General features: G+C 34.1%; 1 protein-coding gene across 1 annotated transcript; it reads right to left on the minus strand.

The window, feature by feature from the left end:
• Positions 1 to 1,278: 1,278 nt before the first annotated feature.
• Positions 1,279 to 3,954, minus strand: LOC129745375 (dnaJ homolog shv). Its single transcript, XM_055738430.1, has 4 exons — positions 3,534 to 3,954; positions 2,042 to 2,699; positions 1,768 to 1,978; positions 1,279 to 1,703 (listed from the first exon to the last, which is right to left on the minus strand). The coding sequence occupies exons 1-4, from the start codon at positions 3,674 to 3,676 to the stop codon at positions 1,639 to 1,641; spliced, it is 1,077 nt and encodes a 358-aa protein (XP_055594405.1). The 5' UTR covers positions 3,677 to 3,954; the 3' UTR covers positions 1,279 to 1,638.
• Between the last annotated feature and the right edge of the window lie 11,915 nt (positions 3,955 to 15,869).

Consider the following 15,869-nt stretch of genomic DNA (forward strand, 5'->3'; position numbering starts at 1 on the left):
TTCTAATTTATGAAAGTAAATGGATCCTTAATTATTTAGCTGCTGTAGTAAAATCAACACCTTATCGTGCCATCCATAGCTATCGATGCTTTAATTTGATATTGGTTTGTCATCGAATTTTAGCATAATGATCCTTTAATGAAACCTAGTTTTGACATCGGGAAAAAAAAAACATAACACTCAATTATCATTTAATTTATCATCTTGGCATCGGTAAATAGTTAATTTTGCCTACTATTTGCTATCGATTTAGGCATCAAAGACTGTTAGGTGTGAAAAAATCCTTTTGTTAAAAAAACCGTAAAACTTAACAAAGTTAATTTAATTTTTACTAAAAAACATCTCTCTATTTTCTTTTTCAATGGGCTTACGTATTTTAAAACCTCTCAAAAGAATTTTTAAAGGTTGACTTTCTTTAAATTATTGAGTTTATGAGATGCTTTGGTTGGAAATGCATATTAGTTTAAACTGAGGAATTATGAAAATATTTTAATTTTTTTTAAGGTTTCCGGTTTCCCAGTAAAGCAACGAAATACCAAAGTTGTACCCGGATTTTTTTATCTTTATGAAAAGACATGGCCATGACCCTTATTCTGCACCGCGCGTGAGGTGATGATAGTCGAGTTACCTCACAGTCACGGAACTCTAGTCACCTTATTCAGTGAAGTGACAGAGGTGTACCGAGTTGGGAATCATACCCATGCCACCAATGGACCAGCGATTACCGTCTTATCACACTAACCAATCGGCCACCTAGACGTTTTCCCGGTTCACTTTGAGGATACATGAGATTTGGAAATCTTATACCAATTTCGAAAAGTTTATAATGGTCTAAAAATTTTTTGAAAACCCAACTCGCTTCAAACCACATGTGATCAATTTTGATGTTTATGAGGCATTTAATACTTGAATTTTTGTTAAGATTGTACAATTGTTTTCTACAAGGGTGGTCCTAAAAATAACAAATTTGGAATGAAAAACTACTCCGAGTTTTAAAAAATAACAAAGACAGCGAAATAAGAAAAAAAAATTAAAAACATGAAAAAACAAGTTAAACTTTCAAAACTATAAATAACTATGTATTTAAAAAAAATGAGAGAAAGACAAACATATGATAAAACTCATAATGTCTATATTGATTAACTAACGACACAAGAACGATATTCTACTAACTTTTACTTGCAGGATCACTTTAAGAGGTATGTATGACCGTACATTCCAAATTGAATAAGTTTCAGGGATAAATTTTCAAATGCACAAACAAGAAAACAAAAAAGCTCGACTTTTACCATTGAGTTGTATTTAATTAATTATCCTAAAGCACATATTTACAAAACATAGTTTGTAAGATAAATAGCAAAATTCTCTGTTCAACTACCAATTCGTTTACACATAAAACGAGACAAGAAATCAGAAAACGAATAATCTAAGGTGAACAAACTATTTTAGTGTTGGATCTTTTTCCTTACTGAGAAAAAAAACAGGTAGTAAATAAATTAATAGCAAGCGTCACAAATGTATCCCTACAGAAAATAAAGACCTGTTTCGAAGTCTAAACGAACTTAGACTCGAAAACACTTTTTATTTGTTTTTCTCTAGATCGATATTTATTTAAGGTTGATCCTAAAGTCTTTTGTTTTACGAAAACCGCAGCCCATTGTAGACTCGATTGATCGATGATTGGTTGAGAAGATTTTTAATGTCTGAAAAATGAAAATTTCTTATCAGTAAATTACAAAAATAAGAAAGAATAAGTAGGTATATTACCTTCTTTTTCCGTGTCACTCAGTTGCGTTTTGGGGAACTCCACATCAAAGGTGATGTACATGGTGCCTCGAAGGTTGTTGTTCTCGTAGTTGGGCATACCTTCACCGTTCTTGCGGATTCTCGCCCCCGGCCAGGTGATCTTTTCCCGAACAATGCTAACTTTATGGCCATCCAGATGGTCGATATCCATCGTGAACCCTACCAGGGCATCCTGTAAGGAAAAAATGTTACGGTAAAACTTAGGCTTGTTATCTTGATTTTCTTAAGTACGAACCTGAAGGCTTATGGTGACATTAGTATACAAATCATCACCTCGTCGTTCGAATCGCTGATGCGGGATGGTTTTAATTTTCATGATCAGATCCCCGGGTTCTCCATCAATGTGAGGTTCACCTTCGCCGCTGAATCGCGTTTCCTGACCGTCTTCCATGCCCTGCTCAATCTCAATCTCGATCGTACGTTCCTCATTGACCAGTTTCACATTCGGACATTCATCGCAAATGGTTTGCTGCATCATCTGGAACCGACCGGGGCCCAAATTCCTCGTGACCATCTCCTGCCGGCAGTTACATTTTCGAGTGCCGCTGGCCGGTTTCATGACCGGTTTATTCCGTGTAATTTCCACAAAGTTTCCATTGTACAGCTCTTCCATGCTGACGTACAGGTCCATCACGATGTTGGCACCCTTCGGTGTTTCCCGTTGTTCCTGGCCACCGAAACCGAATCCGAAATCTCCGAAGAACTGAGCAAACGGATCCATGCCTCCGTCCATCATGCCTTCCTTCTTGACGCATTCCTCCCCGCATCGGTCGTACAGTTTGCGTTTGTCTTCGTCCGATAGGACCTCGTAGGCCGCCCCTAGATCTTGGAACTTCTCCGAAGCATTCGGATCGTCTTTGTTTTTGTCCGGATGTAGCTCTTTCGCTAATTTTCTGCAAAATGCGAAATACTATTTAGTTCCAACTGATAAGGTTTAATAATCAAAATTTTGATATCGTGCTAATCGATTCAAAGCACAAACTATTGTCAGTCTTGTACGATTTTGTGTTTGAGAAATCTATTAAAAATATGTAGTTTGTAATTTTCTTTTGCTTTACCCATATTACCCATAAGCACAAATGAACTACCTTTAAGGCTATAAGTCTCAGTGATAAGAATATATTGAAAGGCATTAGGAATCAATTTTCTAATTCATATAAGTATACAAAAATTAGAATTGCATCATATTAATTTAGAAGATATTACCTACTACAAGACGTTTGTTTAAAAAACAAAAACTCATACATTTTTATGTTTGTATCAAGATAATCTTCAGATCAAATACATCGAATTACTCTTCGTACGAAATACACCCATTTAGAAAAAAAACTCTGGTTTACGTATAGGTTTTTATTTTTGAGAGAATCTTGATAGTAAAATCGGTTTGAAAATCTCTAAAACTTGAATAAATTATCTTGTTCGCCTTATGAACAGATAGTTTACCTAAATACAGTAAGAATCACCTCGGATAAGTGAACCCTCGGATAACACGAAATACAAGGAAAACACCATCCTTTTTGCACCGGTTCTGCATATTTCCAGGGGCATAGCTCGGTGAATGCGATAATCTTGTATGAATGCTCGGATAACGCCGAAACTCAGATAAGCATGGTTCTACTGTATCACATTCCCTCCAATAGGTTTGTGATTTTAACTTTCGAGACTTGGGTGGGAGGATACTTTCATCAACATAAATCGATGAAAACAATTTTAAGATTTGTACATACCTGTAAGCTTTCTTAATTTCATTCTTGTTGGCAGTTTTCCGTACGCCTAGGATTTTGTAGAAATCCCTACCAGCGGAGGCTTCCTCCAGAAGGAATGCCAACACCAAATATAAAAGAACCGTACTCCACACTCCGAATTTCATAGTGACTGTGATATAAAACCGTAAGCTGGAACTACTTTTTCACACGACTTTCACGAATCAAACCCCACCTAGCCCTGGACTGACCCCAAAACTGTGCGTTATTTCCCTTAAGATTTACTTCAACTACAAACTATTCAAAAGCTTAACTGAAGAAGACAAATTTGCCAATTTTTTTGGCCTGTAATTTCAGGGAATTCCGTGTCCCGTCATCAGATTCTATCTTTTGGTCGTCTTCTACCTATCGGGTCAGTCAATTTCGTTCGTGTCGTATTCTGACAGGCGGCGATTCGTCGGCATTTGTTGGTGCTTTCTGATTGGTCGAGCTGCGAACCGAAAGGGAGCCGAACTTGACAGGTACGGAGCGAGCCTTCACTGTACGTTCGGTACAGCCAACTTCGGGAAACGAACTAATTTGAATTGACCGTTACACAAGCTCAACTGAACATGTGCGAGAGTGCTGTTTGTGAGTGAGCACGTGTTGGGAGAAGCAGGCTTTATGTGCCTTTTAAGCAGAATACTGGGGCGGTATTATGGAACTCGAAACAATCGAGTTTCGTTCAATTCGACCGACTTTGGCATTACCGATCTTGAACGAGCTCGATTCGAATGGAACTTTTCGAAATTATCTACTACCCGGTTTACTTGAAATTTAGTACGTTAAATTTAGAACTCAAATGAGATACGTAAAACGATTCTAATTCGATTCGAGTTGAAACTCGAAACGAGTATCTCGAATCGAATAAGATTCATAATTTCACCCCTGATTTTCTCAAATATTACATCGAATATGTGTACAAAAACTATATACACGGAAAAAAATTGAGTGGTCATCCCAAAGACGCTGTCATGATAATTTTACCATTTCAGCGCTATAGTATTTTCAACCACGAAAAGTTTAACATTGATTTTGTGAAAGTGCGCATGAAACAATATTGAAATTACTATATACCTGGTAATTTTCTATAACTCTCAATGGTTGTTGTCGAAAATACTATGGTCATGATAATTTCATCATAATTTTTATCACAACTACCGTCCGCATAGTAATTTTGACATTGTGGCACCAATTCATATCAACAAAATACTACGCACATCGTACTTTTGAGAACAAAACATATTTGACTCAAAAACATAAGTGCGTATGATCATTTTACTATGGTAAACATTCTTGTTGTTTACACTAATTCAGGATCATTAATCATCAAACCCGTTTGTAAAAAAAACTAATTTTGAGCTACTTTATAATTACATAACTTTGAAAATCATTCCAGAGCATCGGGAGAACACACTAACATTGACCGACGTGTGTCGGAAGTGTGAATTTTCATGTTTCAAATAATGTCATAATGCATGCATGCAAATAAACAAACAAACATACATAGTAATTTTACTATTTAAATCAAGCTCCTCGCTCCTCCTAATCTTTATCATAACACATACTAATTGCATCATGAAACATATTAATTTTACTAGGGACGAAGTAAAACAATGCATCATTTCATTGACAATTTTACTAAAACGCAGTCGAATTTACTATGCGCAGCCAAATTGAGCACATGGTAAAATAGCTATGCGTAAGGTATTATAAACAACAAAACATATTTGACTCAAAAATATGGTCGCCTGTTGTTCGTTTAAACCACGGATTTAGTAATTTTACTATGCTTTTTTTGTGTGTATACACGAGCACTGAGCAGACATTTGTTCTATGTACATTGGAGTGATTTTGATGTTAAAATCTCTTTAGTTTTCGAGAAAATTATATTATTATAACTGATGTCTAAAATGAGGAACGAGCTAAATGCGCCTATTTATGTTTTGGTCAAAATTTTTGTTTTTCTGGCAGTGGCAATATTTCCGTATAATTTCATTGAAAGTCCTGGTGATTGATAATTTTCATACGACATGAAGTTTTATAAAAAACTTCATCTTTTATAATTTTATAAAGTAAAACAAAAGTTAGCGTCGCCATATTGTGGAGGCAGTTCATCCATAAGAAAAACTTTAACAAATATGTTTTGAGACCTTCAATTCTTTCTTAATATGTTAATTAGAGCTTTGATTCGAAGTTTTAATGACAGAAATCGTATATTCATTCTATTATAACTGTTATTTTAGAATAGAGGCATTTTACAAACATGAAGGGGGCATACAACATTATCACTCTCTTATTCCACTCTCTGATCATTATGAAGCGTTCTTTGTGATGAAATCTTCATAAAAGCTTAAATTTGTTCTCCTTTTTAAGTTTATTAGAATTAGAAACAAAAACCACCCAAGATTTTGTTTTGAGCTTCTTTCTTTCGTGCCTTATGTTCAAAGCGTATCTTCTTCAAAATGCATTGATTAAATATGTTGTCTTGTCAGCCATTTCTTCAAACGACCGTAGGCGCATTCAGGAACACTTTTCCCTTATGAAAAAACTGTCACCTCACATTTAAGCAGAGATGCAATTACTGGTGCTGTACGATTATTGACTTTTAAATAAAACTGGCTCACATTTTCAGCAACAAAACAGGAGTTTTTATTAACTTGATTTCATGTTTTTTTCTGTTTCCAAATGTGGTTTGTAGAAACAAAGTAAAGTTTTTGAGGGTTTCCACGAGGACTACGTGAGATATAAATACTGCACAGCAATTTTTTTTTTTTTGCTGGAAACCAGCAATTTTTTGCTGGTTTTTATCCCGCTGACTTTCCAGGAACATTTAATGCTGATGCAGGAACGTTAATGCTGATTTCCAGCAATTCAAATTGCTGGAAACCAGCTATTTCTGTCAACACAACCGGCTGTATTTAGTATCAGATTTATATTTAATTCGAAATTAAATTTAGATTTGGCTGTGCATATAATAAGCAATAAAACAATTATTTCCTAACTTTTTTCAATAAAGGGATATATTTATTTCCAGAAACCGATTTTTTTTTCAATATACTATAACACCGGGGCTGGCAGGTTTGTGCCAAAGTGTTGATCATCCGCCACCTGTAAAAATAGCTTTGATTAGAATATTTTAGAGAATATATCTAGATTTTGATTTGATTAGGTCGTATGAGCCACCCGACTTGTTTCGAGAAAATCGCTGCTGAAGTTTTGAAACACATTTTCAAATCTTATATTTCAAATGTGACTGAGAATTGTCTTAAAAATTGGTATGCGATACAGTAATAGATGAGGAATATGCCAGTGAGAGAGATACGGGCAGAAATTTAGATGTTCGGGTAAAAAAGTACTTACGACCTTTTGCATTAGGTTTTTGGCGCAAACGACGTTTCTCAAATTGATTTGTTTTATCTGACAACATGACTTATTTTGTCCTAACCTTCGCTTTTTTCTGCTAATTTGCTTCAAGAACTAAATTTCTAAAACTGTAACATATTATGATTCCTCTGGGGTATGACTGAATTATTTATAATTTGTGTAAGGTAATTTGAGGTAATTCCTCCAGTAGTAATTTCTCAAGCATCTTAAAAAAGAGGATTAAATAAAGTGGACTTACGTTCGAATCCCTGAAGCGTTGTCTGCGGGTGATATGCGCTCTACAAAATTGGTAAGAGGGCCCCATCCAAGTCTCTTAACATTGGAGTTTAGCTATCTTCTAATCATATCTGTGCTGCAGCTTGGAATCTGTGCTGCGAGGGACTGTGAACTTGGTTCCTATTCAACTGGAAATGGCTGATTACTACCTCTGATAACTCTAATAACCATTCAAGGAGTGCAGAAACCACAGCTCAGCTCATCCGAAGCTTTTATGTTGGCTGCCACTGTTGGGAGAAAAATTATCAGGTTGAAAAAAAGTTTAGACTCCAAACTAACGATTATTGCACTTACCCAGTCACAAGATGAAGAAATTTATTTCACTGCGAAAATCAGAAACACTCTTTTAAACGATTCCCGTTGAAATAAATAAACATTTTAGCACCTGGCAAAGAATTTCCTTCCAAAATGCAAAACGTCGCAAAAACCAACCCGACGAAATGTTGTTTTGCGTCATTTTGCATCACGGCAATCCAGTGCTGCGCAAAACGTCGTTAAAACCAAATTGCACTCAAAAATGAGAAAGTGTTTATACGTCTTAAATTCAAATCATGTTCTAAAATTTATTTATTGATCAAATGAAACCAAAATTTTACCTAACGTAGAAAGTATGTTTTTCAATCGTTTGCAGTGAATAACTCAATTTTGTTTATGTTGGCTCTTACGACCTAATCAAAACAAATTCTAGATATATCTGTCCAAGAAAAACTCACCCTTGACTTGTTATCTGGTTGCTAGAATATAGAGGAAAATAAAATAATTATATAAATTCAACCAAAAATCGCAAAATAGAATCTCACCTTGCTTCAGCGTACGAAGCAAAAACAAACTCCAAATTGACAACTCGATTGCTGATTTTCCAGCAAACTAGATCAATTGCTGGAAAGTCCAGCAATTTGAAAACCGATTGCTGATTTTTCAGCAAAAATGACAAGAACACAAACGGATGCTGAAAAATCCAGCAATTCGAAAATCGAGCAAAAATTTGGATTGCTGAACGTTTCCAGCAATTTTTTTTGCTGGAAATCGAGGCAAAAATTTACAGTGTGGATAGAATTTATATAAACTTATTAAATCCTTCTAGAATTGAATTCTTCATTCAGATTAAAGGATAAGATCAGGTGAAGAATCATTAAAAACTCGTCTACCTACCAATTTCTTTTTATTCATTTAATTAAATTTTCCGATTTAATATCACTTAGACTACATCAACACTGCTTTAAAGCATTTCAATCACAAAAAATCACAGTTATAGAAGGTTTGAATTGGTTACTCATATGAATATTCACATATCTTTGGCACAGATGATTCTTCAATTTATAACAGAATTTAGGAACAGTTAGAGCAAGTTCACTGGTGTTGGGAGAAAGTGGTAGAAATTTTGACACTTTTAGCACATTTTGAAAACTTTACCATGCGAAAACGTTTCAAGATCTGTGGCCTTCAAGAGTTTTTACAACACGTGTTGTGTTCTCGCATGCTGTGATGCAAAAATAGCAATATTTCTATCACATACGGCTGGAATAGAAACAGTGCTGTAAAAAAAAACAACGCCCAAAGATCTTGAAAACATTTTTGCATGGTAAAATTTTCAAAATGTGCTACAAGTGTCAAAATTTTTACCACGTTCCCCCAACACCAGTGAACTTGCTCTTAAGAATTCGACTATGGCTTCAAAACTTTTCGTTCAAACAATTAATTCCAGAATTCAAAACGTAAATCAAATTCTAATTTTACTCAACTAAAATTCTCAATCTTTTATCGCATGAATTTATTAACATGGATGTTGCAATTATTGCTTCAGTAAATTGATATTTTCATTCGAATTACACAATTGAACAGGTTTGAAACAGTGACTTTTGGTCTAATGAAAGTTATCAATCATCAAAGTTTTTAATAAAATAGTTTTTAAATTGTTATTAATACGATTTTGCACATTTCTGTCATGCATTGTTAATTTTACGCGCGAAGGATGTTAACGATTGATAGAGACTGGTAAAATTGTTAGGATTTTTTTAGGATCTATAGAAATAATAGCTATTTAACAAATGTACATTTAAACAAAAATTTAATTTAGATTTTTGCAGTTTTCTTTGGCAAATTTTCTCTAACATGTCACACATAAATAAGAAAACAGTGATAGAAATACCTTGGGTCAATTCTTTTGTAATTTCTGAAATATTTTTTGTGACTAGAAATATGACTCGAAAATATCCACGGATTGCCGAGATAATTTTAATTTAAGCTAGTGTAATTTTAAAACAACACTATGCATTAAAGAGTTAAATCTTAAGTTCACTTTGCATTAAAGGGTTAAACTAAAGCATGGATGACTACAAATCTGGACGCACTATTTATTTTACCATGGTGCTCCTAGTGGTCGGATCTGGAATGTTTTGGCAGCACTTTGTAGAGGAATGTTTCTTCTAACAGTGCCGAAAATTTCATTACGATTCGTTTTGTTTCAAAAAAGTTACACGTGATGGAAGCCGCGAGATGAAAATAAATTTTGAACACCCACGTCAAAAACCCGGCGTGGTCGGGTTCAAAAATCGCGAAATCGTTAAAAATGGTCAAATCAACCGTGTGTAGCGTTCTCAAACGTTTCCGTGAGATGCGTACAGGTTCATACCAAGCGTCATAGTGGAATTAAGGATCGGAAACTGCATTTGAAGGTGTTGAGAACGATCAAGGAAAACACAGGGTAGTCGGACTATGACATTGCCAAGAAATTCAACGCCGACCGGTGCACCGTCAGCAGAATTCGTCTACGCGCAGGAATACGATCCTATCGGACCAGTAAGCAACCAAACCGGACATTGAAGCAGAATTTAGTAGCCAAAGGACGTGCCCGCAAGTTATACAAGAAGATTCCAACGAAGTTCGACGGATGCATCCTCATGGATGACGAAACGTACGTGAAGATGGATTTTGGGCAGCTTTCTGGCCAAAAATTATGTAAAGCCACTGCAGTGGTGCACTGCACTGGTCATGGTGATGTCCCCGGCAACTTCAAATTCGTTTTTGCTGATAAGTGTGCAAGAAAGTGTTTGATATGGCAAGGTATTTGCAGCTGCGGACGAAAAATTCCGGTTTTTGTGAAAAACAAGACCATGGACTCCGAAATTTACAAGGAGGAATGCCTGAAAAACTTTTTTTTTTCGTACATTAGATCTCACAAAGGACTAGTTAAGTTTGCGCCAGATTTGGCAAGCTGCCACTACAGCTAGGAGGTTCTACAGTGGTATTGGGCCAACGGGTGGATTTTGTCGAAAAGGACATCAACCCACCCAACTGCCCTCAATTCCGCTCTATCGAAAAATTTTGGGCAATTGTCAAGCAGAAGATGAAGAAGAATGGTAGGACGACTCGGGAAGCAACAGAGATGAAGAGATTGTGGAACAAAATGGCCGCTGAGGTCAGCGAATAGGGTGTTCAAACTATAACGAAAATTCATCAAAACAACATCGGAATAATTTTTTTATTATTTTTCCTTTAAAGTGCAATAAAAACCCTACATTTCAAGTACAAAACATTTTTATTTCGTTTATATAGCTCCGAGATAGACCCGTTTTAATGCGTCCAGATTTGTAGTGATCCATGCTTTAAGGTTGCCAGATTGCATGAATATTTAATACAAAATTTAAGAAAAGTCTGGCTCGGTCCGGTTGCCCGGATTTCTTTGAAAGTTGCTCGGATTTTGCCCAGATTTATTCCCTTTATTTGGAAAATCAAACAAAAAAAAACAAATTGTGTTACAAAAATTTTTTTTTTATGCCTTTAAAACAAAATTTTTTGAGCAAGTTTTAAAAATATGAAAGATTTTTTGGAAGACTTAAAAACGATTCAAAATTTTTCGATAAATTTTTAGGAAAAATTTTTTCTTTTATTTTTGTTGTGTAAATTCTGGGTTTTAACAAAATTTGCTCGGATATTTCCCGGATTTTTGGTCGTCAATTTTGAAATCAAATGCCCGGATTTTGCCAGGTTTTTTATATAAATTTGCTCGGATACGTGCTCAAAAAATTCTGGCAACTTTAGGTTAAATTAAAATGAATTTTTGGATTCACTCCAGAATTTTTTTGTTTCGATTATAGTCGTTTTACCATCTTCGTGGCAATCGCGACTTTAATCAACGTTCCAGTTGGCTAACAATTATTGAAAAACTTATCCGGTACAACTGTGTTCGATGTTTACTCTTGGGCTCGAACTCGCGGACATCGTCTCAGGAGGCAACTGACTGCATTCAATTTGATGTTGATATTTGGAAATCATTTTCAACATTTTGATTAGGATTCGACCAGAGCTTATTGAGTTTAAATATTTTCATATGACTCCGTTGTCAAGAGAAACAAGTTATTGTATCTATGCGATAAGTTTTCTGTCGGGTATAAAAACATGCTCTTCAGCTCTGCAACCAAACTACACGACTTATCATTTCCACTCCACTTTACAAGTGAGCTCAAGAGAGTGAGACGAGCCGAGAAAACATTTGTACGAAAACGACGAACGGGTTTATCTTGAATACATGATTTAAAAAAATCAGATTCGAAATTCGTATAAAAAAATTATACCTACTTCTGATCCAGAATTTAAAATTCTGGTGTTTAATTAGATTTAAGAATAGACTGAGTCAATTGGGGTCATTTTTTAATTTCTCAAACCCTGGAATCTTAAAATTTTCGTTTTGTATGTATGTATGTATGTACGTATGAGAACTATGGGGTTTGAGGCGGCAAAAAGTCGAAAATTAACTTCATCGTAATGGTATTTGTCATACACCAGTTTGTAGCTTTATATTTAACTAAGATATCTTCAATTTTTCAGATCATTATCATGAGCACTTATCGTTTCACAGACATCAGACTTAGAAAATTATGAAAAATATACTTTAGATCCAATAATATTCAAATCAATTTTTCTCCTTTAAATGAAATGCTACACTAACTTCTAATACATCGTTAGAAAGCTTATTTTCTAAGCTTTTTTTCGAAATATTTTTCATTTTTACACGGTTAACAAAAAAGTGTAAAAACTGAGTAATTTTATGATTTACTCAAAAGGTTTACACATTTTGGTCTCTAAGAAAAAAGCCTTACGTTTCCCAAAACTTTTTTTGACTTTTAAACATAGCTTAAGGTCTAATAATTCGAATGCAAGACAAAAAAGTTGCATATATTTGCATCCTTCATAGTTATAATAAAAACAAAAAATGGGTAATTTTTAACCATTTTGGAAAAATAGTATGTTTTATATTAAACATCATTAAGCAAACATTGTTCATAACGTGCAGGAAGATGATTGTAATTGATTGTTACCAAAAGTTACGATAGAGTTTTGATATCTGTAGAAATAACTGAGATTTTTTAAAAACTACTTATTTCCCAAAAATTATACAATGTTTATACTGCATTTTTTTGCGTGTTCTCTTTAATTCTTCAGACAAAACTGAATAATATTGAACAATAACACCCTGAGTGGTTTTGCTTTAATCTCTCAAATATTTTTTGTGAACACAGAACTTAAAAATATGCACGCGTTTCCGAAATATGTTTATTGAAACAATTATTGTTTCATAACTAAACTATGCATTTTTACGAGTAAATGTTCCAATTTCATTGTCTTTTCTGAGCACACATGTAAAACCAAAGCCGAAAATAGTTTATATTGGGTTTCGAATGTAAACAACTCATTTCATCTTCAAAAAAGTTCATAGATAACAAAAATATACTTTTTGCCGCCTCATTGTATGGGGCTGTCCCATAGTGCAGTGGCTGGTAGGTCTTTTGACCCGACTCGGTACGGGAAGTCTCAATCGCACATTCAAATATTGTTCATGCTTAACTCATCAACAATATTTGCAGCACAACCAAGGGGACCGTTACAAATAAAGAATCCTGAAAAGGTACCTAAGTAACCTACTCATGATTCCCAATTTGCCGAGATACTCCGGTTGAATTGAACCCACAATCCATTGTATATTAGTTTTCCGCTCGTTTGATGTCCTGTCCCACCCCCCACTAATCCCCTATTGTATAAAAACATTTTCATGAAGAAGTAATGCAATGAAAGGATACTTATTCTCAAGCTATCAAATGGCTTATTCAGCAGTTTTTCGGCGATCCACTCAGAAAGCTAAATATTCTTCTGTTGAGAAATTTTTTAAAACTTACCGCAGCATTCTAGTATTTCATACCGACTCATGCACGTTCACGGAAGGGTAATAACAACACGTTTGCTCAAAAAAAAATTTTTTTAAATTTCGTTTTCCATTGGCCTATTTGAGACACAATTTTCACGCAAGTCTTCGCCCTGTCTGGTGTTTTTCCAAATTCATCTGCTGGGCATCACTAAAGCCATACGTTGGTATACTTAATTTGAATTTGAAAACACTTTTTATTCAGAAAATGATTGTTAATACAGAAGCTTGGTTTTTTTATTTCCACCAAGAATTCCTCGCTGCATCCAAAAACCCTGAAGAATTTGAACAATTCAATTATTCCAGCGATGATGATAACATTTCTCCTGACTAGCACTGGTACACTGGATTATCTGGCCGTTAGATTTAAGAATAATTAGACAAATTTTAAAATAAAACACAAGCAAAATATTTAAAATAAAAAATTTTACGCAGGAGCGAAAAAAACACGTCAGTTGCCAACAAGTCATGGCTTACTCCTCCGGAATCTTAAAAGCTTCGTTTTGGTCAAAAACTCATTCATGATTTCTTGCAGAATATGTGCAATTCCTCGTTAGGCACCCAACAGTGGTGTCAATTGAATTTATTGTTTATCAATGCCAAAAGACATACCCTTGTTAAACAGCTAATAACTTTTTTGTCTAATAAGATACAGAGTTAAGGTCTTCGACAAAGTTGTTCAGCGGAAAATTTCCTTTGGAGAATTTTTAAATTGGCACAAAAATCATAAGCAAGCTCGGCTCTACAGAAGAATCAAAATTGATGTTGATTTTTCAGTACAAAACATTCAATTTTTCCATACAAACCCAAAAGTTCAAATTTACTCATGTAAACGTTTGTGTTTTGGACCAAAGCGAGGCTTTTAAGACCACAGGATTTGAGAAATTAAAAAATGACCCCAAATCGACTCAGTCTAGTTTAAGAACTCAAACACGGATTTCAGATGAAAATTCGAACTAGAAAATTACAAATGTATGTTCAAGAAATCTAGAATATATGTTCAAATTCAGAATTCAGATGCAAAAGTCAGATTGAAATAAGAATTTTAGGTTTTAAATAAAAATTCGGATTTACTTCAGATTTAGAATTGGAATTCGGAATCAGAGCTTCAACTAACTGGCCGAACAAATAGGACACAGCCTTAGACCGAAAACCCGAGTTCGATTCGAGCATTAGAACAAACCAAGCGCGTATAATTAGAATTCGGATTCAGACCTTACAATCTGCATTCGTTTTCGAAATTTATGTTTAAGATGCCCTATAAGTGTCAAAATCAGACTCAGAATTCTATTTTGAAATGAACTTTTGAATAGGTTTAAATTATAACGAAACAGAATTCAGAATATAAATGCAAATTCAATCAGCATGCATTTGACTATTTCACTTTTCGGCTTCTTTCCCAGATCACAGACGGACTCATATGGGTTGATTCTCATGCATTTTCAAGTATTTCTGCCAAATTTTATATCTATTGAACTAATCTCTGTTCTGCGCAATGAGTTTTTGTGAAAAAAGTCCATTTTGCTTCAAAATTTTCTTATGAGAGTTCTAGCAAGCCCCTGTTAATATGAAACGATAATTTTAAGATGCATGGTGGTTGATATTATTTGCATAATAATGGATCTGTTTTAGATAATCGTTCAAAACAAACCAATTTTTTTAAATCATAAAGTACCAACTTGTACAGAAATTTTACTTACAAGTTAAAGGTTTCAAATCTGCAGTTAATCCGAAAAAAATAGTATCCCACTCTCCCCTATGCATTCAAAATTTCATGATTTTTTCATTCAAAATAGAAAGTAGATTTCAAATTCAGATACAAAATAAATATTTTAACTTCAAATTGGTATATCAGATTTCTAATATCAGTTCCAGTTTGATTGTAATGTATTCAGATTCACAAATGAATTCAGACTTAAATTTCACATTATATACTCAAATTTAGGATTCAAACTTCTGTTTAAAATTTCAAGCTCAGATTGAAAATCAGAACACAGAAATTCACGAGTTCGGATTCAATTTTTTTTTCTAATATTTGGATTCAGATTCAGATTTCAAATTCTGGATTGAGATACAGAATTTTTAATTGAAATAGAAAATGCAGAATTAAAACACAAATTTTACAAAATGCAGAAGAAGAATTTTCCAGTTGAATCACAATTCAAATTTCACAATTCAGTTGAATTATTCAAACCCATCCCCATATCCTATGACAAGTCCCAATTCAGAATACCGATTTAAAATTGAAATTAAAATTTTAATAACCATAATGGATATTCTGAATTTCGGAATTGAATGCTTTGGGCATTGCAAATTCACTTTTGAATGTTTTACATTCTTGTTTCATATTAATCAATTTTAAAATTTTATGATTTTTTTAAATTATTTCATATATTAGAATTTAAAAATATAAAAAACTGTATTCGTATGAAGCTTAAGAGTTTAAAATTTTTTGGTTT

This window comes from Uranotaenia lowii, chromosome 2 (genome assembly GCF_029784155.1).
Source record: "Uranotaenia lowii strain MFRU-FL chromosome 2, ASM2978415v1, whole genome shotgun sequence".
In the NCBI taxonomy this organism is placed as follows: Eukaryota; Metazoa; Arthropoda; class Insecta; order Diptera; family Culicidae; genus Uranotaenia; species Uranotaenia lowii.